We start from the raw sequence: 22,286 nt of genomic DNA on the forward strand, positions 1-22,286 counted from the left end.
GAAGTGTCCAATCCTGAGAACCTGTAAAACGACAATGGAGTCCAACCCTATTAGGAAAATCCCAATTAATTCTATTAGAGATATCCCAGATCCCTTTTAATCCTGGTCATTAGACCTTGGGCTAAAAGGAAGATATTTAACACTTGCTGTGTGTCAGATACTCTTGGGTCATTCCACATAACATTATCTTATTTAATCCTTGTTATTTCCCTGTGAAATACTTTGTGTTGTCCCCATTTACAATTCCTCAAATGCCCAAATTTTTATTCATCTTTTCAGCTTTTATATATCTTATACCCTCCATCTGGAATGGTCTTATTCCTACTCTTTGCCTAATGAATCCCTGCTTGTCCTTCAGAGCTCATCTCAGATGTTACTACTCAAGGAAGCCTTCCTTACCCCCAGGTTTGTTTCCTTATTATACACTGTAGTAACACACTATATCTTAATAAGCACAAGAAATTATATGATTAGTCATTTAATATCTGTCATTCATGCTGAAGTATGACCCCATGAGGATGGGAACTGTATCTGTGTCGTTTTTCTGGGTTATTTATAGTGCCAAGTATGTGTAGTTTCTTACACACTGGTACTCAGTGAGTAATCGGTGTGTGATAGTGGCAAATGAATGCCATAGTCAGGAGTTGAATGTTTGTGTAATAGAACTTCAAAATTTCTTTCTTTAAATTACACCATACCCAGAACCCAGCAGGAAGTTTCTCAGTGTTGCCCAAGAGCTCTTCCTTGACTCTTTCAGTTCTAGATTGGCTATCTAACTATTAAAGTTATTCATTAACCCTAGGTACTGGCTTGGGTGTGGCTCTGAGATAAGGAACTGAAAGTCTTCAACAAACCTCCCTAGCTGTGTGTGGGTGAGCTCTTCAGAGAAGTCCCATCTTTCTGAGCAGCTGTTTTGTAGACAGGTGGTGGGAAAGGCTCCAGGACTCCATGTCCCATTAAGAAACTTTACAAGAGGGACACATCTGGTTTACCAGTGTTTCTGACTTCCTTCTGAGCTGAAAACTGCTTTGTTTTGTAGAAAAGCAAAACTTGGCTATAAACACCTAAAATGAAGAGCCCCCAAACCTTTGAGGAGCAAACGGAATGCATTATAGACTCTCTACTCACAGACTTCTTAGGTCCCACTTGTCAGGTTGCTAACCGGACCCTACGTTGTGCAGACGAAGTAGATTCAGGTAAGGCTCCTGGCCTGAGGTGGTAATTGCAGGTCAACAAGAGAATCTGAATATTCTTACTTATTTCTTCTTAAGTTTCAAAAGGTAAGCTCTAAGCTTTCAGCAATATCTGAAGTCTTTATAGAAGGGAAAGAGATTCTCAGTGAAGGGAGATTTTCTGTCTTCTATTGGTGTTGACAGAATATTGAAGATTTTCTTGGGAGAGAATGATGCCCAAATTGTTTAAAAAGTCTAGAGAACTTTTTTCAACGCCCAGATTCCTGGGACTTGCCATCCCTTCAAGCATTGTGACGAATGTGCCTGTGTTCCCTCTGTTTTAGGAGAGGTCTGCTCTTTTGATGTGGCCATCATTGCTGGTCGCCTTCGGATGTTGGGTGACAAGTTCAATGGAGAATTGGAAGCTTCTGCCAAAAACATCATCGCAGAAACCATTCAGGGACAGGTCAAGTTTCTGCTACTTCCTTCTATTGTTTGCTGCTTTTTTTCTATTTCAGATATCCTTCTCTTACTACTCCTATATGACTGTGACTAGAAATGTTCTGTGAAAGATTTGGGGGCTTAATGCATCCAAGGAGATACAGCAGGAATTCTTCAACTGCCGATTCTTTAGCAGTTAATCAAAGCCTAGGTGGTATTGAGGTGGAGAGCTTTTGGCATAGGCTGATCAGCCTTCAGATTGTTTCTATTTGTTTTTCATCAGAGCTGTGCTTAATGGCATAGAGCATATATATAGCATTTTATTCTTGGTAAAGCATTTTATTCTTTTATGCACCTGTTTTAGTATTTATTTTGCTGGTAGTGGACATCTTTTTTTCCTCAAGGTCCAGCAATAAAATTATATACAGGAAGGATAGGCATTTGACAAATCCGACGCAACGAAGGATAAGTACAGCAGCCACTAGGGCGTATCTGGCTTTTCATCAGTGTCCTGATTCCTGGACTTTGTATGGGATATAAATACCATAGGCAGTGTTCTAGAAGAGGTTGCTGATTAATATCAATAATGACAGCTAATATTAACTCATCACTTACCATGTGCCAGACAGTATTCTAAATGCTTTACATTTATTATCTCATTTAATCCTTACACCACTCTATGAGGCATTATAGAAACTGTTATCCACAGTGCAACCTCTCTCATCTGTGTGTAACACTGTGAGAGCAAACATTTAACCCATTTTGTCCACTGCTATATTCACACAACCTAGAACAGAACATGATATACAATAGGCCCTCAAAAAGTATTTTCTGACTTAGTATCCATTTAAGCTGATAAGGAAACTGAAGAATAGGGAAATAAGTAATTAGATTATTTAGTAAGTGTTGAAGTTAGGATTTGAACCCAGACTGATTCCAGAATCACACTTTTTTTTTAAATTGAGGTAGCATTGCTTTATAACTTTACATAAGTTTCATGTGCACAACATTATAATTCCACTTTTGTATACACCACAGCATGCTTGCCACCAAAAGTCTAGTTTCTCTCTGTCACCATAAAATTGACCCCCTTTACCCATTTTGGTTCTTTTTGTTTTCTAAATTAATTAATTAATATTTTATTTTTGGTTGCGTTGGGTTCTTCGTTGCTGTACGTGGGCTTTCTCTAGTTGTGGTGAGTGGGGGCTACCCTTCGTGGTGGTGCGCAGGCTTCTCATTGCAGTGGCTTCTCTTTGTTGTGGAGCACGGGCTCTAGGCGTGCGGGCTTCAGTAGTTGTGGCCCACAGGCTTTGTTGCTCCGTGGCATGTGGGACCTTCCTGGACCAGGGCTCGAACCCATGTCCCCTGCGTTGGCAGGTGGATTCTTAATCACTGTGCCACCAGGGAAGTCCCCCCTTTACCCATTTTGACCTCGCCCTATCTCCTGGTCACCACCAATCTATTCTCTGTATCTCTGTGCTGAACCACACCCTTATGCTTTATCTTCCTACTGAATGCAGCTCAGGCAGAACTGGACTTATCACACCTAATTGCTTGCACTGAAGCTTTCCTAGGTAGCTGGTAGCTGGATCTACTTTTACTTTTTAATTAAAAAAAATTATTTTGGGGCTTCCCTGGTGGCACAGTGGTTGAGAGTCCGCCTGCCGATGCAGGGGACACGGGTTCGTGCCCCGGTCTGGGAAGGTCCCACATGCCGCGGAGCGGCTGGGCCCATGAGCCGTGGCCACCGGGCCTGTGCGTCCGGAGCCTGTGCTCCGCAACGGGAGAGGCCACAACAGTGAGAGGCCCGCGTACCACACACACAAAAAAAACCCCCAAACAAACAAACAAATTATTTTGGAAACAGCTTCAAACTCACAGAAAAGTTGAATCGTTTGAGAGTAAGTAGCCAACATGTTGTTCCATCACCCCCTTCAAACAAGGACATTCTCTTATATAACCACAGTCTAACCATCAAAACCAGGAATTTAGCATTGATACATTATCATCTCATCCTCAGATCCCACTCAGATTTTCTCAGACTTTCACTTACAGCTGGCCCTTGAACAACACAGGTTTGAACTGCATGGGTCCACTTATATGCATTTTTTTTCAATAAATAGCACAGTACTACACGATCTGCACTTGGTTGAATCTGCAGATGTGGAACCGCAGATACGGAGGGCCAACCATAAAGTTATATGTAGGTTTTCAACTATGCAGGGGATTGTTTCCCCTAACCTCTGAGTTGTTCAAGGGTCACCTGCATAGCAGAAGGATCTAGGTCAGAATCAGATATTGCACTTAGTTGTCATGTCTCTTTCGTCTCCTTCAATTTGGAATAGTTCCTCAGTCTTTCCTTGATTTTCATGACCTTGACCCTTGACGATTATGGGCCAATTATTTTGAAGAATGTCCCTTAACTTGGGTTTGTTTGATATTTCCTCTTGAATCGATACAGGATATGTACCTTTGGTAGGAATTGCACAGAAGTGTTGCTGTGTTCATTTCACTGCATCCTATCAAGTGGTGCAGATTTCAATTTGTCCCAGTACTGGTGTTAACTTTAATCACTTAAAATAGTGTCTGCAAGGCTTCTTCACTGTCAAGTTAATCTTTTCACCTTTAATTAGTAAGTGTCTTGTAGGGAAGTCCTTTGAAACCATGTAAATGCCCCATTTCTCACTAAAATTTTAATCTATTCATTTATTTATTTTTTATATCAACGTGGACCCATGAATTCCTACTTTATTCAGTGGGTTGTAATCTGTTACTATTATTATTTATCTGTATGCTCAAATTGCCCTAGCTTCCACCTTTCAACCTGGACTGTGTCTTTTTGGCATGTCCCTATCATTCTCTGAGCACTTCTTTAATTTCTGACAGAAGATCTTGTATTTTCCAAGCCCCAGCCTGAAATTAGCCATTCGCCAGGGAGCTCTAGTTTCTTTTAATGGAGAATGCTATTTGGAAAACAGGATCTAGGTACTCTCACCGTGGATGCCCTTCTCTGCTTGTTTAGGTTCTGACACCCTGCTTTGACCACCATGGGTCCCCTACACTACACCACAATAGACCTTACTCAGCCCCATCTAATGACTCTTGGATCGAACTTTTGGGGAAGGAAAGAGAAAGAGGAAAAGCTAATCTATTTTTTACTTTAGAGTTTCCCAGACTTCAGTCATTCAAGCCATACCTTTAGAATTTGACCAACTCTGCTATGATGTACTTGGTATTTTTCTTTCAAATCATTTTGTTTTTCCTTTAATCATTTTGTTCATCCTGAGCAAATCATGGGTTTGATTGGCTGCTTAGGTTTTTTCTAATACCCATTACAATCAATTAAAAATACTAAAGTAAGAAAAGTTTATCCATCTACTTCTTTTTTTCTTCTGTTCTTTTTTTTTTAACATCTTCGTTGGAGTATAATTGCTTTACAATGGTGTGTTAGTTTCTGCTTTATAACAAAGTGAATCAGCTATACATATACATACATCCCCATATCTCCTCCCTCTTGCGTCTCGCTCCCACCCCTCTAGGTGGTCACAAAGCACCGAGCTGATCTCCCTGTGCTATGAGGCTGCTTCCCACTAGCTATCAGTTTTACATTTGGTAGTGTATATATGTCCATGCCACTCTCTCACTTTGTCCCAGCTTACCCTTCCCCCTCCCCATGTCCTCAAGTCCATTCTCTAGTAGGTCTGTGTCTTTATTCCTGTCCTGCCCCTAGGTTCTTCATGACCATTTTTTTCTCTTTAGATTCCATATATATGTGTTACCATATGGTATTTGTTTTTCTCTTTCTGACTTACTTTACTCTGTATGACAGACTCTAGGTCCGTCCACCTCACTACAAATAACTCAATTTCGTTTCTTTTTATGGCTGAGTATTATTCCATTGTATATATGTGCCACATCTTTATCCTTTCATCTGTGGATGGACGCTTAGGTTGCTTCCATGTCCTGGCTATTGTAAATAGAGCTGCAATGAACATTGTGGTACATGACTCTTTTTGAATTATATCCATCTACTTCTTAAGATTACCTTAGATACAACCAATGTGCACTTGCCACTCTTTGAGAAACACTTGTTTTATTGGATTCCTACACCTGCAGCCTACTGTACTTTTTCAGTGATACTCCACTGATAGATCTCATATCTTACCCCAGGCAGGAGCTATACTTCAGGACACAGTTAATTCTCTCAGCAAGGCCTGGTGTGCCCAGGATTCCAGCTTGGCTTATGAGAGAGCCTTTCTGGCAGTGTCAGTGAAACTTCTTGAATGTGTGGTCCGTATGACTCCTGAGATGGCAAGACAGGTGGCTACGCCCATGACAAATATGATCATTGGGAACACTGCCATCCGAGAGTATATCCAGGGCCAGGGAGGTTGGGTAAGTATTTTGGGGCCCCTGGCTTTGCTAGACATTTGCATTGTTTTTGTACTAATCTCTGGGACTCCAATTCGTGGTTCTTTCCATCAGTTGGAAACCATGCAGGGAAACTGGCCTTCCAACTTTGCTGAAAATGCCGGGATTTTTTTGCCATGGAAAAGGGGAGGAGTCAGAAGCTCAGCCAGTGGGTCTTGGACCCCAGAGCCAGGCTGCCTAAAATGTTGACTGCTTACTTTGTCAAGCTAATTTCCACTTCCTGTACATAATCATCTATGAAGTATATTAGTGGTGGAGTTCTAATCTCAGTGTGACTTTGCTCTACTGGTAAATTTCTGGGTCTTTTTTCCCTAACATCTTTTGGGTGTGTGTTGAGGAAGTTCAGAATCATCTTACTATTATCTAACAAAAAAACAGTTAGTGACATCTGCTGTAGTGGTAACAGTAGGAGGCATTCTAAGTCCATGTCTTAGTAATCATTAGAACATCTGCTCTCTTAGAGCACTCCCCTTCATTTCCAAGATCAGCAGAAGCCTTAGTAAGAGCTCTCTTCCCTGGAGTTATCTGTGGGTCATTCTGGCTTCTTTAGGGAGTTCCTGAAGACCATTCCTTTGACTGTAGGATATTCATTGTCCTTCCTAGGAAAATCTGGAGAGCTGAAGAAGAGGTGGAGCTGTTTTCCAGCCTGAAAAACTTTGATCTTCTTTGACTGATCGGGTGATAGATCTCTGGCAATTAAAACAGAAACAACCAAATCAAGACCTTCTTTCTCTTGGACAGAACTGAACTTAGCTGAATAACCTGTTTTCTACTGATTGTTAAAGTTAGGAGCAGCTCCCAGAGGTCTGTAGAGATTTTATACTTTCTGTTTTTACATGAGTTTTAATGAGGTTTTGTTGAAGCAAAGACCTCCAGACTTAAAGTAGTGACTCATCAGTAGTGGAATTCCAGGCAACAGGGCAGGCATTTGCTGGAGATACTGTGGGGAAAAGGGAACACACAGTAAACCATTCCTTCAGATTTAGTCCTGTCCTCTGGTAAGGATCTTGTCTACTAATTTTGCAGTCTAAAGGGTTTCAGGGAGATCTTTGGTTAGAAAACCTTGTTATTTTAAGTTGAGGATTTTCTTTTAAATTCATAACCTAAATCTCATATTAATTTCACCTGAGCCAACTTATTTTATGTATTTTCAAGGCTGGAAGCAAAAAAAATAGCACTTTGTTCATCTGCTCTTCTACTAGGAAGGCCAAAGAGCAATAAAACAGTTGCTGCATTTTTATTGCCACAGGATGCAGGAAGTGCTGGCCCACTTCTGGGACAGTAGGGCCATCCCAGCTTAGATGAGGCTAGCTACATACCACAGTGTTTTTCAAAGTACAGTTTACATACCACTTGCATGTGACCTTATATGTTGCTGATTTCCAGGCCCCATCCGCTAGAGATTCTGATTCTGTAGGGGAGGGCTGGGGCCCAGGTTCCTAACTTTTTAATCAGATCCACTGGTGATTCTAATATACACATAAATTTTGAGAACTGTCACTTTAGAGCAAGGGTTGGGAAATTAGAGTCCACAGGCCCAATCAGCCCACCGCTTTAAAAATTTTTTTTTGTAAAGAAAGTTTTATTGGAATGCAGCTACACTCACTTGTTTACATATTATTTATGGCTGTTTTAGCATCGCAGCAGCAGAGTTGAGTAGTTATAGCAGACACCATATAGCCTGTCCTGTAAAGCTTAAAATATTTACTATCTGGCCCTTCAAGTTTGCAGACCCCTGCTCTAAAGCTAAATGAACATTTCTCCTTGTGTAATTTAAACTCTGTTGCAATCATGATAATTCCAAACAGAGCTGTAGATAGGATAACTCCTTTTTCAGAATTTAGTCTGAGTGTTTGTTAGTTTTTGCATAGTCCACACTTTCTTTAGAACCTTTGGCAAAAGGAGCTCTGTGACTCCTGAGTATTCGATAGAAGGTATACATTTCCCTGGCCCTGCCACAAGTGATTGGAGGTAAAACATATGGTTTCTATGGTCTGTGTATCTCATAGCAGTTCTTAATAATCTCATAGATTAGTAAGCAGTCATCAAATAGAGACTTCTTCATCTCTAAGTCCCCAAACCAGACGATTTACCTGAACATCAAGAAGAAAATCACTACTAAAGCATTACTATACCTATTTTTCTAAGAGAGGCGTTAATGGCTTTGGCTAAAGTTTAACAAAGTTAACCACATCCCCTCCCTTCACCCAGCCAGCCATCTGGCTCCTCTAGATACACAGAAATAAAGCTGTAGTGCTGTTAATGTATTCTGACTTTTTCAAGTTATGCTATTTCCTCTATTCTTCGATAAATCACAATTAGGTTAGTAATCCAGAAATGAGATTTCATGTTTCTCTTTAGTAGAAATTATCTGTTTTTGCTACCAATTTAAGACACTTGATGTATTCCTTTGTCCCTTACATTACTGTAAACTCAGCATGGTGAGTTTTGTGGTATTTGACCTCTTAAGTGAAATCATTATTTTCACTTTGACTAATGCTGTTCTGTTCCTGAAATAAAATTCTTCTCTCTATGCATTTGAACTAATTCTCAGCAAGTGTAATCTAAATTGAATGGTATAAAAATAAGGAGCAGATTGGTGGTTGCCAGGGGCAGGGGGTGGGGGGTGGGGTGGGGTAGAGGAAACAGGTGAAGGTTGTCAAAGGGTACAAACTTCCTATGAGATGAAAAGTTCTGGGGATGTAACGTACAGCATGGTGACTATAGTTAACAATACTGTAATGTATATTTAAAAGTCGCTTAGAGAGTAGATTTTTAAAGTTCTCACCATACACACAAATTGTAGCTATGTGAGGTGATGGATATGTTAACTTTGTTATGGTGATCATTTTACTATATATGTATATCAAATCATTACACTGTATACTTTAAACTTACACAATGCTATAGCTCAATAAAACTGGAAAAAAATAAATTGTAGTATTTTTTTTTTTCTGGCCATGCCACACAGCTTGCGGGATCTTAGTTCCCCAGTCAGGGATTGAACCCAGGCCACAGCAGTGAAAGCACAGAGTCCTAACCACTGGACCACCAGGGAACTCCCCTATACTGTAGTATCTTGAGATAGAGGATATGGTGCCCCTGGGGAGTATACCAGGCAAATGGGTAAAGCAGCTCTGGCCTGGGTGTTGTGTTTGTTGTTAGGCCACCCTTTATCCTAGGAATGCTGAAGTGATTTGGGCTGCAAGAAGAAGACACTGTAGCCCAGAGATCAAGAAGGCATTTAGGTTGTCTGATTTTAACAACTTAGTTTCACCATAGACAAATCATGTGACATTGGGCAAGTAATCCAATTTCTTTGTGCCTATGTTTCCATAATAGGGTTATTGTGAGGGACAAAAGATACAGTACACTTTGTCAAGGGCTTAGCCCAGTGCCTGGAATATTTTAAGCACTGCTTAAACAATTTGGAGCCCCTGTGGTTTGGAATTCATAAAGTTCTAGCTTGACTTTTTTCTCTCCATTAACTCTGTCTCCCACAAAGGCAAGCCAATCTTACTTTACCTTTCACCTCAGTGTGAGTGATTCCTATGTCTGACTTATTTTCCTTCTTGCTAAATCCATATCCACAAACTCTAATTCTTTATTTCTATCAACCTTTCTTATCGCCACACTTTCCCAGATTACCATCCAACTAGCTCAAATCCTGTCATTTTTCCCTTCTCCCTCCCTCCAGTCCTACTCCCCCAGTTAGTCTTTCTCACTTATTCCTTCCTTTTTGTCCTGACTCTCCCTACAAGAGTTGATAGGGACTCTTGTCCCTGCTTGGACTACTGGCAAAGCCTTCTAGTTGTGCTTTCAACTGATTGTCCTGTTGCAAGCTTGCCCCATTCCAGTCTGTCCCATATACTGCCACCAAATTGGCCAAAGCTGTGATTTCTTTGTCCCTTGTTCTGATTCAGTTTTCGATATGGTATAATTCATTTTGAAATTTTACACGCCACTGAAGGAGATTTTGAGACAAAAAAAATGTATCAGAAGGAGGCATTTACTTTTTAAAAACTATCATTTTCCCAAAGCATTGCTTTGATTATCATTCTCTTAAAATCTTTCAGTGGAACTTTTGAAGATAATTGGATATATTCATTACCTTGATGGTGGCAATGGTGTCATGACTGTGTACGCGTGCCAAAGCTTATCACACCTACACTTTGAAATGTGTAGTTTATTGTATGTCAATACTACCTCAATAAAGTTGTCTTAAAAAGCAATGGTTTTCCATTTCCCATCAAATAGGGCCTGACTTTTCAGCCTGGTATTCAAGTTCCCCCAGGGTCTGGCCCCAACTGCCCTTTCTATTGTTATGGCTCTACATGTGTGTAGAGCATTTTTCTCAGGCTCTACTCACATCTTCAAGACCCAACTCAAGGGAGTTTTTCAAGATGGTGGAGGAGTAGAAGGATGTGGAGTTTCTGCCTCTCCACAAATGCAACAAGAATACATCTACAGGGCTTCCTGGTGGCGCAGTGGTTGAGAGTCCGCCTGCCAATGCAGGGGACACGGGTTCGTGCCCCGGTCTGGGAAGATCCCACATGCCGCGGAGCGGCTGGGCCCGTGAGCCGTGGCCGCTGAGCCTGCGCGTCCGGAGCCTGTGCTCCGCAACAGGAGAGGCCACAATGGTGAAAGGCCCGCGTACCGCAAAAAAAAAAAAAAAAAAAAAAGAATACATCTACAGGCTCCCGACGTGCGCAGGGCGGGCTGGAAGGCCTGCAGGTTTGCACCTGCCCGGCTGCATCGAGGCTCCAAGGGGCGCTGTGAACCACAGCACGTTCTCGGCTGCTCAGCGCTGCATCTCGGGCACGCTGGCCTCAGCCTCCCCCTGCTCCTGCACTGGCCGCAAGCCCTCGTCGGGCCCGGGGGTGCCTCGCTCCTGCAGTCCTGGGCCCACCTCGAGGCTCGTGCACGTATCCGGGAAGCACGGCACGAGGCCAGCGAACGAGTCGCAGCAGTCCTCCTGCACCGGGCAGCCCACCGGCTCCCCCGTGCCGCTGCCCAGCCCCACCGGACCCTCCTGCGAGTTCTGACTGATGTAGACCACGATGATGTTGCCCTTGAAATTCATCACCTGCCCGCTGGAAATAAACGTGGAGTTACTGTTTCCAGTCACATTTACTACAAAGGGAGAGGAAGAGAGAACACGCAGAGGACATGATCCAGCAATCCCACTTCTGGGCATATATCCAGAGAAGACTATGGTTGGAAAGGATACATGTATCCCAATGTTCACTGCAGTGCTGTTTACAAGAGCCAAGACATGGAAATAACCTAAATATCCATCAACAGATGAATGGATAACGAAAATCCATTGTGGTACGTATATACAATGGAATATTACTCAGCCATTAAAAAGAATGAAATAATGCCATTTACAGCAACATGGATGGACCTAGAGATTATCATACTAAGTGAAGTTAAGTCAGACAGAGAAAGACAAATACCATATGATATCATTTAAATGTGGAATCTAAAAAAAATGATACAAGTGAACTTGTTTACAAAACAGAAACAGACTCATAGACTTAGAAAACAAACTTATGGTTACCGAAGGGGAAAGGTGGAGGGGGGGATAAGTTGGGGGTTTGGGATTGACATATACACACTACTATATTTTAAATAGATAACCAAAAGAGACCTACTGTATGGCATATGTAACTCTACTCAATGTTTGCAATAACCTAAATTGGGAAAGAATTTGAAAAAGAATAGATATATGTATATGCATAACTGAATCACTTTGCTGTACACCTGAAACTAACACAACATTGTGAATCAACTATCCTCAAATATAAAATAAAAATTAAAAAAAAAACATAGGTGCTCATAACATCGAGCGTACTCTACACTACAGGTTTACTCTCTATTATGCCTATGTCTTTCTGCTCTCACCAGTTACCAAGTGAGTTCTTAAGTCTGTTTTTAACTAGTTGAACCTATTAGGAAATCTAATGAAATACAAGCGTACCTCATTTTCTTGCTTTTGAATTTATTGTGCTTTGAAAATACTGCGTTTTTTACAAGTTGAAGGTCTGTGGCAACCCTGCATTGTCAGATGATGGTTAGCATTTTTGGCAATAAAGTATTTTTAAACTGAAAAAAAAAAAAGAATACATCTACAGATGGAACAATTCTCACAGAGCACCGGCTGAACACCATCTGAAGACCTTGGACACTGGAAAGGACAGGAAAGGTCCCCACATAACCAGGTAGGATGAAAGAAAAAAGAAGGAAAAAAGAGGAGAGGAAGCAGCATGGGGCCTGTGCCCCTTGGTGGGGAGCTGAGGAAGAGGAGAGGTTCCTACATCTGGGGAAGGCCCCTCACCAACATGGAAATTAGTTGGGACAGAAGGGGAACATCTGAGGCTGTCAGAGGAGGGTGAAATGGCTGGTCTGTGGCAGCCAGGACAGGACAGAGTGTGACCTACACAGATGGTCTGTGCCACATCCCTGCGTGCCCCAGACTGGGACATGTGTCTGCTGGTGTGCACAAGCGCTGGGAGCTGGAATGTGGGTATTGGAGAGCAAACCCAGGGAGAAGACTGCTGTTGGCTGTGAGGAGACAGCCTGAGGGGACGGGAGGGAGGCAATTGCAACCGGAATGCTTATGGAGGAAACCTGGACTGCCACAGAAGCCAGGTGCCACTGTTGAGTGACACGCAGGGGGTGGAGCTGCCATTGCAGCTTCTCTCTTCCCATGCACCACCCCCTGTCCCCCCAAGTGCTAGGAAAGGTCCCCACAGAGGCTGCACGCACACACCTGCCACCAGGTGCTAGGAGAAGCCCCTACTGTGGCTGGCTTTCTCGTGCCTACCCCTAGGGCACTAGGAAGGGCCTCCGCCAGTGCTGATCCTCTCACAATGGCCACTGAGTGCTGGGAAAGGCTCCTACTAGGGCCAGATCTCTCATGCCCATGGCCACCGGCTTCCCCGGGCACCTCCTCACTGACAGAACTGGATCTCTCACAGCTGCCAACCCCCCAAACCCTGCGCACCTGTCACTGCCGAGGCTCCCACAACCCCAGCAGCCACGCCACCTCTACATCTTGTCGTCACCAGGGCAGTCCCGAGTGCTCCAGGGCAGCTTCGGGAGCAGACCCCTGTGGGTGGCGCATGTGCAGAGCTGGGACTAAAATCACAGCTGAGCCCAAGGGGCGGGGCACCTAAGAAAGAGGAATGAAAATCTTTACATGCAGCTGCACAAGTCACAGATTAAATCCCCGCAATCAGCTTGGTAAACCCTGCATATATGAAATATCTGAATGGACAGTGAGTGTTCCCACAACTGAGACTGGGGGCAAATACAAGCGACAGTTGGGCCAGGTCAGAGTCTGAGCTACTGACACAGTGCCCAGAGTGGGTCCAGAGACCTACCCAGAGGTACTGGAGGCCTCCTAGGGAAGTGGAGGTTGGCTGTGACTCACGGTGGGGGCAAGGACACTGACAGCTGAGACCCCAGGAAAATACTATTATTACTATTTTTTTAATGTTTTGTTCTGTTTTTTAAAATTATTATTTTATTTTTTATTAAAATTTTTTTATTATGTTTTTTACTTTTCTGCTTTTACTTTTCTTTTTTGGTGTTTTCTGTTTTTTCCTTGTTATGTTTTGTTTTTAATCTTTTTAAAATCATTTTTGTGTTTGTTTCATGTTTTCTTTGCTTTTTGTGTGTGTGTGCATTTGCTTTTGTTTTGTTTCTTGTTTTTTGTTTTTGTTAGTTTTGTTTTTAATTGTTTGATCTCGTTTTTTGGGTTCTCTTATTTGTCTGGTTGTTCTCTTGTGTTTTGTTTCCTTTGTTTTTGTTTCGTTTTTTGTATGTGTGTGTGCTTCTAGTTTTTGTTTGTTTGGTTTCGCTTTTACCATTTGTCTTGGGTTTTATTTGTTCCTTTGTTTCCTTTTTTTTAAACTGTTGTTGTTACTGTTTGTTTGTTTTTGTCTTTGCTATTTGTCTTGGGTTTTGTTAGTCTGTTTTCTTCCCCCCACCTTATTTAATTTATTTTTTTGCCTTGCAGCTTGCAGCATCTTGGTTCCCTAGCCAGGGGTTGGGCCTGAGCCTCTGGGGTGGGAGCACCCGAGTCCAGGACGCTGGACTGCCAGAGAATTCCTGGCCCCAGGGAATATTAATCAGCAACAGCTCTCCAGGAAGTCTCCATCTCAACTCCAAGACCTGTACCCACCTAACTGCCTGCAGGCTCCAGTGTTGGATGCCTCATGCCAAACAACAAGCAAGACAGGAACACAAACCCACCCATCAGCAGACAGGCCTAAAGTCATATTAAGCTCATAGACCCACCAAAACACACCACCTGATGTGACCCTGCCCATCAGAAGGACAAGATCCAGCTCCACCCACCAGAGCACAGGCACCAGGAAGCCTACACAAGCCACTGAACCAACCTCAACCACTGGGGGCAGACACCAGAAGCAAGAGGAACAATGACATTGAAGCCTGTGGGAAGGAGACATCAAAAACAGTAAGTTAGACAAAATGAGAAGACAGGGAAATATGTTGCAGACGAAGGAGCAAGGTAAAAACTGACAAGACCAAATAAATGAAGAGGAAATAGGCAGTCTACCTGAAAAAGAATTCAGAGTAATGGTAATAAAGATGATCCAGGATCTTGGAAATAGAATGGAGGCATGGATCGAGAAAATACAAGAAATGTTTAACAAGGACCTAGAAGAACTAAAGAGCAAACAAACAGTGATGAACAACACAATAACTGAAATTTAAAATACAGTGGAAGGAATCAATACCAGAATAACTGAGGCAGAAGAACAGATAAGTGAACTGGAAGATAGAATAGTGGAAATAACTGCCATGGAGCAAAATGAAGAAAAAAGAATGAAAAGAAATGAAGACAATCTGAGAGACCTGTCTCTAAGATTATAATCAAAAACTTTCCTAACATGGGAAAGGAAATAGCCACCCAAGTTCAGGAAGCACAGAGCGTCCCATACAAGTTAAACCCAAGGAGAAACATGCTGAGACACATATTAATTAAGCTAACAAAAATTAAATACAAAGAAAAAATATTAAAAGCAGCAAGGGAAAAGCAACAAATAACATACAAGGGAATCCCCATAAGGTAATCACAGATTTTCACCAGAAACTCTGCAGGCCAGAATAGAGTGGCAGGATATATTCAAAGTGATGAAAGGGAAAAACCTACAACCAAGATTACTCTACCCAGCAAGGATCTAATTCAGATTCAACAGGGAAATCAAAAGCTTTACAGACAAGCAAAAGCTAAGAGAATTCAGCACCACTAAACCAGTTTTACAACAAATGCTAAAGGAATTTATCTAGGTGGGAAACACAAGAGAAGGAAAAAGATCTACAAAAACAAACCCAAAACAATTAAGAAAATGATAATAGGAACATACATATTGACAATTACCTTAAATATAAATGGATTAAATGCTCCAACCAAAAGACACAGACTGGCTGAATGGATACAAAAACAAGACCCATATAAAAGCTGTCTACAAGAGACTGACTTCAGACCTAGGGACACATACAGACTGAAAGTGAGGGGATAGAAAAAGATATTCCGTGCAAATGGAAATCAAAAGAAAGCTGGAGTAGCAATTCTCGTATCAGACAAAATAGACTTTAAAATAAAGACTATTAGAAGAGACAAAGAAGGACACTACATAATGATCAAGGGATCAATCCAAGAAGAAGATATAACAATTGTAAATATTATGTACCCGACATAGGAACACCTCAATACATAAGGCAAATGCTAACAGCCATAAAAGGGGAAATCGACAGTAACACAATTATATTTGGGGACTTTAACACCCCACTTTCACCAATGAACAGATCATCCAAAATGAAAATAAATAAGGAAACACAAGCTTTAAATGACACATTAAACAAGATGGACTTCATTGATATTTATAGGACATTCCATCCAAAAACAGCAGAATACACTTTCTTAAGTGCACACAGTACATTCTTCAGGATAGATCACATCTTCTGTCACAAATCAAGCCTTGGTAAACTTAAGAAAACTGAAGTCATATCAAGCATATTTTCTGACCACAACACTAGGAGATTAGAAATCAATTACAGAAAAAAAAACAACTGGAAAAAAAGCAAACACATGGAGGCTAAACAATATGCTACTAAATAACCGAGACATCACTGAAGAAGTCAAAGAGGAAATAAAAAAATACCAAGAAACAAATGACAAGGAAAACACGACAACCCAAAACCTATGGGATGCAGCAAAAGCAGTTCTAAGAGGGAAGTTTATAGCAATACAATCCTACCTCAAGAAACAAGAAAAATCTCAAGCAACCTAATCTTACACCTAAAGCAACTAGAGAAAGAAGAAGAAGAACAACAAAAAAATTAGTAGAAGGAAAGAAATCATAAACATCAGAGCAGAAATAAATGAAATTGAAACAAAGAAAACAACAGTAAAGGTCAATATAACTAAAAGCTGGTTCTTTGAGAAGGTAAACAAAATTGATAAACCTTTAGCCAGACTCATCAGAAAAAAAAGGGAGAGGACTCAAATCAATAAAATTAGAAATGAAAAAGGAGAAGTTAAAACTGACCCCACAGAAATACAAAGGATCATAAGAGAATACTATGAGCACCTATATGCCAATAAAATGGACAACTTGGAAGAAATAGACAAATTCTTAGAAATGTACAACCTTCCAAGACTGAACCAGGAAGAAATAGAAAATATAAACAGACCAATCACAAGTAATGCAATTGAAACTGTTTAACAATCTTCCAGCAGGGACTTCCCTGGTGATGCAGTCGTTGAGAATTCACCTGCCAATTCAGGGGACAAGGGTTGAATCCCTAGGCTGGGAAGATCCCACAGGCCGTGGAGCAACTAAGCCCGTAACAGCCCGTGGAGCCTGTTCCTAGAGCCCGTGTGTCACAACTACTGAGCCCACGAGCCACAACTACTGAAGCCCATGCACCTTAGAGCCCGTGCACCACAACTACTGAGCCCACACACTGCAACTACTGAAGCTGGCATGCTCTAGGTCCCACATGTCGCAACTACTGAGAATGCATGCTGCAACTACTGAGACTGCATGCTGCAACTACTGAAGCTGGCGTGCCTAGAGCCCATGCTTGCAACAAGAGAAGCCACCGCAATGAGAAACCCATGCACCACAACAAAGAGTAGCCCCACTTGCCGCAACTAGAGAAAGCCTGCACGCATAAATGAAGACCCAACGCAGCCAAAAATAAGAAAACAAAAAACAAAAAAACAAAGAGTTGAGTCCTTTAAAAAAAAATTTTCCAACAATCAAAAGTCCAGGACCAGACAGCTTCACAGCCATATTCTGTCAAACATTTAGAGAAGAGCTAACACCTATCCTTCTCAAGATCTTCCAAAAAATTGCAGAGGGAGGAACACTCCCAAACTCATTCTATGAGGCCACCATCACCCTGATACAAAAACCAGACAAAGATATCACAAAAAAAGAAAATTACAGACTAATATCACTGATGAACATAGACGCAAAAATCCTCAATGAAATACTAGCAAACCAAATCCAACAACACATTAAAAGCATCATACACCATGATCAAGTGGGATTTATCCCAGTGATGCAAGGATTCTTCAATATACGCAAATCAATCAATGTGAGACACCATATTAATAAATTGAAGAATAAAATCCACATGATCTGACTTCCCTGGTGGCACAGTGGTTAAGAATCCACCTGCCAATGCAGGGGACACAGGTTCAAGCCCTGGTCCCAGAAGATCCCACATGCTGCAGAGCAACTAAGCCCGTGCACCACAACTACTAAGCCTGTGCTCTACAGCCTGTGAGCCACAACTACTGAGCCCACATGCCACAGCTACTAAAGCCCATGTGCCTAGAGCCTGTGCTCCACAACAAGAGAAGCCACCATGATGAGAAGCCCGTGCACCACAACAAAGAGTAGTCCCCACTCACTGCAATTAGAGAAGGCCCATGCACAGCAACAAAGATGCAGTGCAACCAAAAATAAGTAAATTAAAAAAAAAAACAAACCACATGATCATCCCAATAGATGCAGAAAAAGCTTTCGACAAAATTCAACACCCATTTATGGTAAAAACTCTCCAGAAGGTGGGCATAGAGGGGAACCTACCTCACCATAATAAAGGCCATATATGACAAACCAACAGCAAACTTTATTCTCAATGGTGAAAAACTGAAAGCATTTCCTCTAAGATCAGGAGCAAGACAAGGGTGTCCACTCTCACCACTATTATTCAACACAGTCTTGGAAGTCTTAGCCACAGCAATCAGAGAAGAAAAAGAAATAAAAAGAATCCAAATCAGAAAAGAAGATGTAAAACTGTCACTCTTTGCAGATGACGTGATACTATACACAGAAAATCCTAAATATGCCACCAGAAAACTACTGGAGCCAATCAGTGAATTTAGTAAAGTCGCAGGATACAAAATTAATCACAGAAATCTCTTGCATTCCTATACACTAACAATGAAAGATCAGAAAGAGAAATTAAGGAAACAATCCCACTTACCATTGCAACAAGAAAAAATAAAATACCTAGGAATAAACCTATCTAAGGAGGCAAAATACCTGTATGCAGAAAACTGTAAGATGCTGATGAAAGAAATCAAAGATGACACAAACAGATGGAGAGATATACCATGTTCTTGGATTGGAAGAATCAATACTGTGAAAATGACTATACTACCCAAAGCAATCTACAGATTCAATGCAATCCTTATCAAACTACCAATGGCATCTTTCATGGAACTAGAACAGAAAATTTTACAATTTGTTTAGAAGCACAAAAGACCCCGAATAGCCTAAGCAATCTTGAGAAAGAAAAATGGAGCTGGAAGAATCAGGTTCCCTGACTTCAGACTATACTACAAAGCTACAGTAATCAAGACAATATGGTACTGGCACAAAAACAGAAATATAGATCAATGGAACAGGATAGAAAGCCCAGAGATAAACCCACACACATATGGTCACCTAATCTATGATGAAGGAGGCAAGAATATACAATGGAGAAGAGACAGCCTCTTCAATAAGTGGTGCTGGGAAAACTGGACAGCTACATGTAAAAGGATGAAATTAGAACACTCTCTAACACCATTCAGAAAAATAAACTCAAAATGCGTTAAAGACCTGAATGTAAGGCCAGACACTATAAAACTCTTAGAGGAAAACATAGGCAGAACACTCTTTGACATAAATCACAGCAGGATCTTTTTTGACCCATCTCTTAGAGTAATTACAATAAAAACAAAAATTAACAAATGGGACCTAATGAAACTTAAAGGCTTTTGCACAGCAAAGGAAACTGTAAACAAGACAAAAAGACAGCCCCCAGAATGGGAGAAATTATTTGCAAATGAAGCAATGGACAAAGGATTAATCTCCAAAATATACAAACAGCCCACACAGCTCAATATCCAAAAAACAAACAACCCAATCAAAAAATGGGCAGAAGACCCAAATAGACTTTTCTCCAAAGAAGACCTACAGATGGCCAACAAGCTCATGAAACAATGTTCAACCTCATTAATCATTAGAGAAATTCAAATCAAAACTACCTTGAAGTATCACCTCACACCTGTCAGAATGGCCACCATTTAAAAATCTAGAAACAATAAATGCTGGAGAGGGTGTGGAGAAAAGGGAACTCTCTTGCACTTTTGGTGGAAATGTAAATTGATACAGCCACTATGGAGAACAGTATGGAGCTTCCTTAAAAAATTAAAAATAGAACTACCATATGACCCAGCAATCCCACTACTGGGCATATACCCAGAGAAAGCCATAATTCTAAAAGATGCATGTACCCCGGTGTTCACTGCAGCACTATTTACAATAGCCAGGACACGAACACAACCTAAATATCCATCAACAAGAATGGATAAAGAAGATGTGATACATCACATTGTATGGAATATTACTCAGCCATAAAAAGGAACGAAATTGGGTCATTGGTAGAGATGTGGATGGACCTAGAGACTGTCATACAGAGTGAAGTAAGTCAGAAAGAGAAAAACAAATATCGTGTATTAACGCATATATGTGGAATCTAGAAAAATGGTACAGATGATCTTATTTGCAAATCAGAAACAGAGACACAGACAGAGAACAAACGTATGGATACCAAGGGGGGAAGGGAGGGGGCGGAATTAATTGGGAGATTGGAGTTGACATATATACACTGTTGATATAATGTATAAAATAGATAACTAATGAGAACCTACTGTATAGCTCAGGGAACTCTACTCAGTGCTCTGTGGTGACCTAAATGTGAAGGAAATCCAAAAAAGAGGGGATATATGTATACGTACAGCTGATTCACTTTGCTTTACAGTAGAAACTAACACAACATTGTAAAGCAACTATAATACAAATTAATTAAAAAACAAAACAAAACAAAAAACAAACAAACAGGACTTCCCTGGTGGCGCAGTGGTTGAGAGTCCACCTGCCGATGCAGGGGATACGGGTTCATGCCCCGGTCTGGGAGGATCCCACGTGCCGCGGGGCAGCTGGGCCTGTGGGCCATGGCCGCTGGGCCTGCGCGTCCGGAGCCTGTGCTCCGCCATGGGAGAGGCCACAGCAGTGAGAGGCCCGCGTACCAAAAAAAACCAAAAAGCAAACAAACAAAAAAACAAACAAAAAACAAAAGTGGAGTGGAGCTTTAGTGACTAGCTCCTTTCAACACTCACATTGTGTTACAAACTTAAACTGTGTTTCCTACTTTAGCATTCTAATCATTCCATGAGATGAGTCCTTTTATATTTTGTTTGGGGAAAAATAAATTAAAATTTTAAAGTGTAAAGAAACAGGCATAAGGATGAAAAAGAAAGCAAAATATACGGAAATACAGTTGTTGAAGTATTTTTAAATATTTGTGACATAAAAATGCATAGAATTCCCTATTAGCAAGTTAATATTAAACCTAAAAAAAAAAAAGACCCAACTCAAATGTCACTTCCTCCATGAAGACTATCCAGATAATCCAAGTAAGAAGTGATCTTTGCCTTCTCGTTGTTTTGTTTTTCTGACCCTGACCCTGACCCTGACTGCCTTCTCATAATTTTGGTTGCACCACATTTATGGTCTTATCACAAATGGTCTTCAATTATAGTTTTTTGTTTACTTACCTTCCCTGCTAGAATAAAGGATCCTTGAATGAGGACAATTTGTTGTTCACTACTGTATCTCCCCTCTTCCCCATTCTCTTGCATGTATACAGACCTCATAAATATTCATTAAATGAACAAATGAAGGAAAACTAAATAAACAATCAAATGAAAGATGAGACTTCAGGTTTGATTATATTTTGAACAAGACTCCAAGCCTCACTAAGAGCTCCAGCTCTCTATTTAAAAAAAAAAAAAGGTAAATTGCTTCAATTGCAAGTATCAGTTGACCTTTGCCTCTTGAGGACTGTTTCTGAAACCAAAGGCAGAGTGTGATTCCCTGTGTGGTATGTGGGAAGCTGACTATGAAGCTCAAGACGGGTGGATTGAAGAGCATGATGAGGTCTCAGAATGCTGTAGTGACAAGAAGCCGATTGGAAAATGGGTAGGGGATTTTCCTGTTGTGGATGATGTGAAAACATGAGCAAAGCAAACAAGCTGTGTTAGAAGTGTTTTATAAGCCTCCTCTGTGTCCATTTCTAAAAGGACAAGCAGTCGATTCTGGAGATAAAGGAGGTCATTTTTTTCCCAGCCATTGCAGCCCTTTGGGGATGGACTCTGCTTCGGTAATAGCACCATTCCTTTTGTAATAATAGCCCTGCTGCTTGGGCAGCAGCATTCAGGGAAGTACTGTTTGCCAGGTTCCTAGTCCTCCTCGTAGGAAAGGACCATCTGCTCCTGGCATAGCAAAGGTGCCCAGCCAGAGACGAGCAGAGACTGTGCCAGGCGGGAGCCCTGGAGTAACTGATGGAGTGAGTCAGAGTGGCTCTCACACCAAGGCCTAACCACAATAGTTATTTATCACAGTAGAGCTATTTTAGGTATGCGCAAAACCATGCGAAGCACTGTGGGTTACACAAATGTTTAGAAGACACTATCATTGCCCTGGATAAGCTTAAAACTGTGGGGGGCATTTTATATGCTTTCTTTTGAATAAATTCCTCTTTTATATAAACTTACGAGAGACAATGAACATGTGAAGAAACTAAGAAAACTTCTATAGCGGAATATAAATATTTATATTGAAGGGATTCAGGTCATAG

At 41.2% G+C, this 22,286-nt stretch overlaps 1 protein-coding gene across 1 annotated transcript; it reads left to right on the forward strand.

The window, feature by feature from the left end:
• Positions 1-1,069: 1,069 nt before the first annotated feature.
• Positions 1,070-6,714, forward strand: BCL2L15 (BCL2 like 15; the record flags this gene model as incomplete). The annotated part of the gene is made up of 4 exons (XM_082661654.1): positions 1,070-1,196; positions 1,517-1,644; positions 5,784-6,008; positions 6,595-6,714. 4 exons carry the CDS (start codon positions 1,070-1,072, stop codon positions 6,712-6,714), a joined length of 600 nt encoding a protein of 199 aa, XP_082517780.1.
• Between the last annotated feature and the right edge of the window lie 15,572 nt (positions 6,715-22,286).

The sequence above is a fragment of the Grampus griseus genome (genome assembly GCF_964374135.1).
Source record: "Grampus griseus genome assembly, chromosome: 1".
NCBI classification, from domain to species: domain Eukaryota; kingdom Metazoa; phylum Chordata; class Mammalia; order Artiodactyla; family Delphinidae; genus Grampus; species Grampus griseus.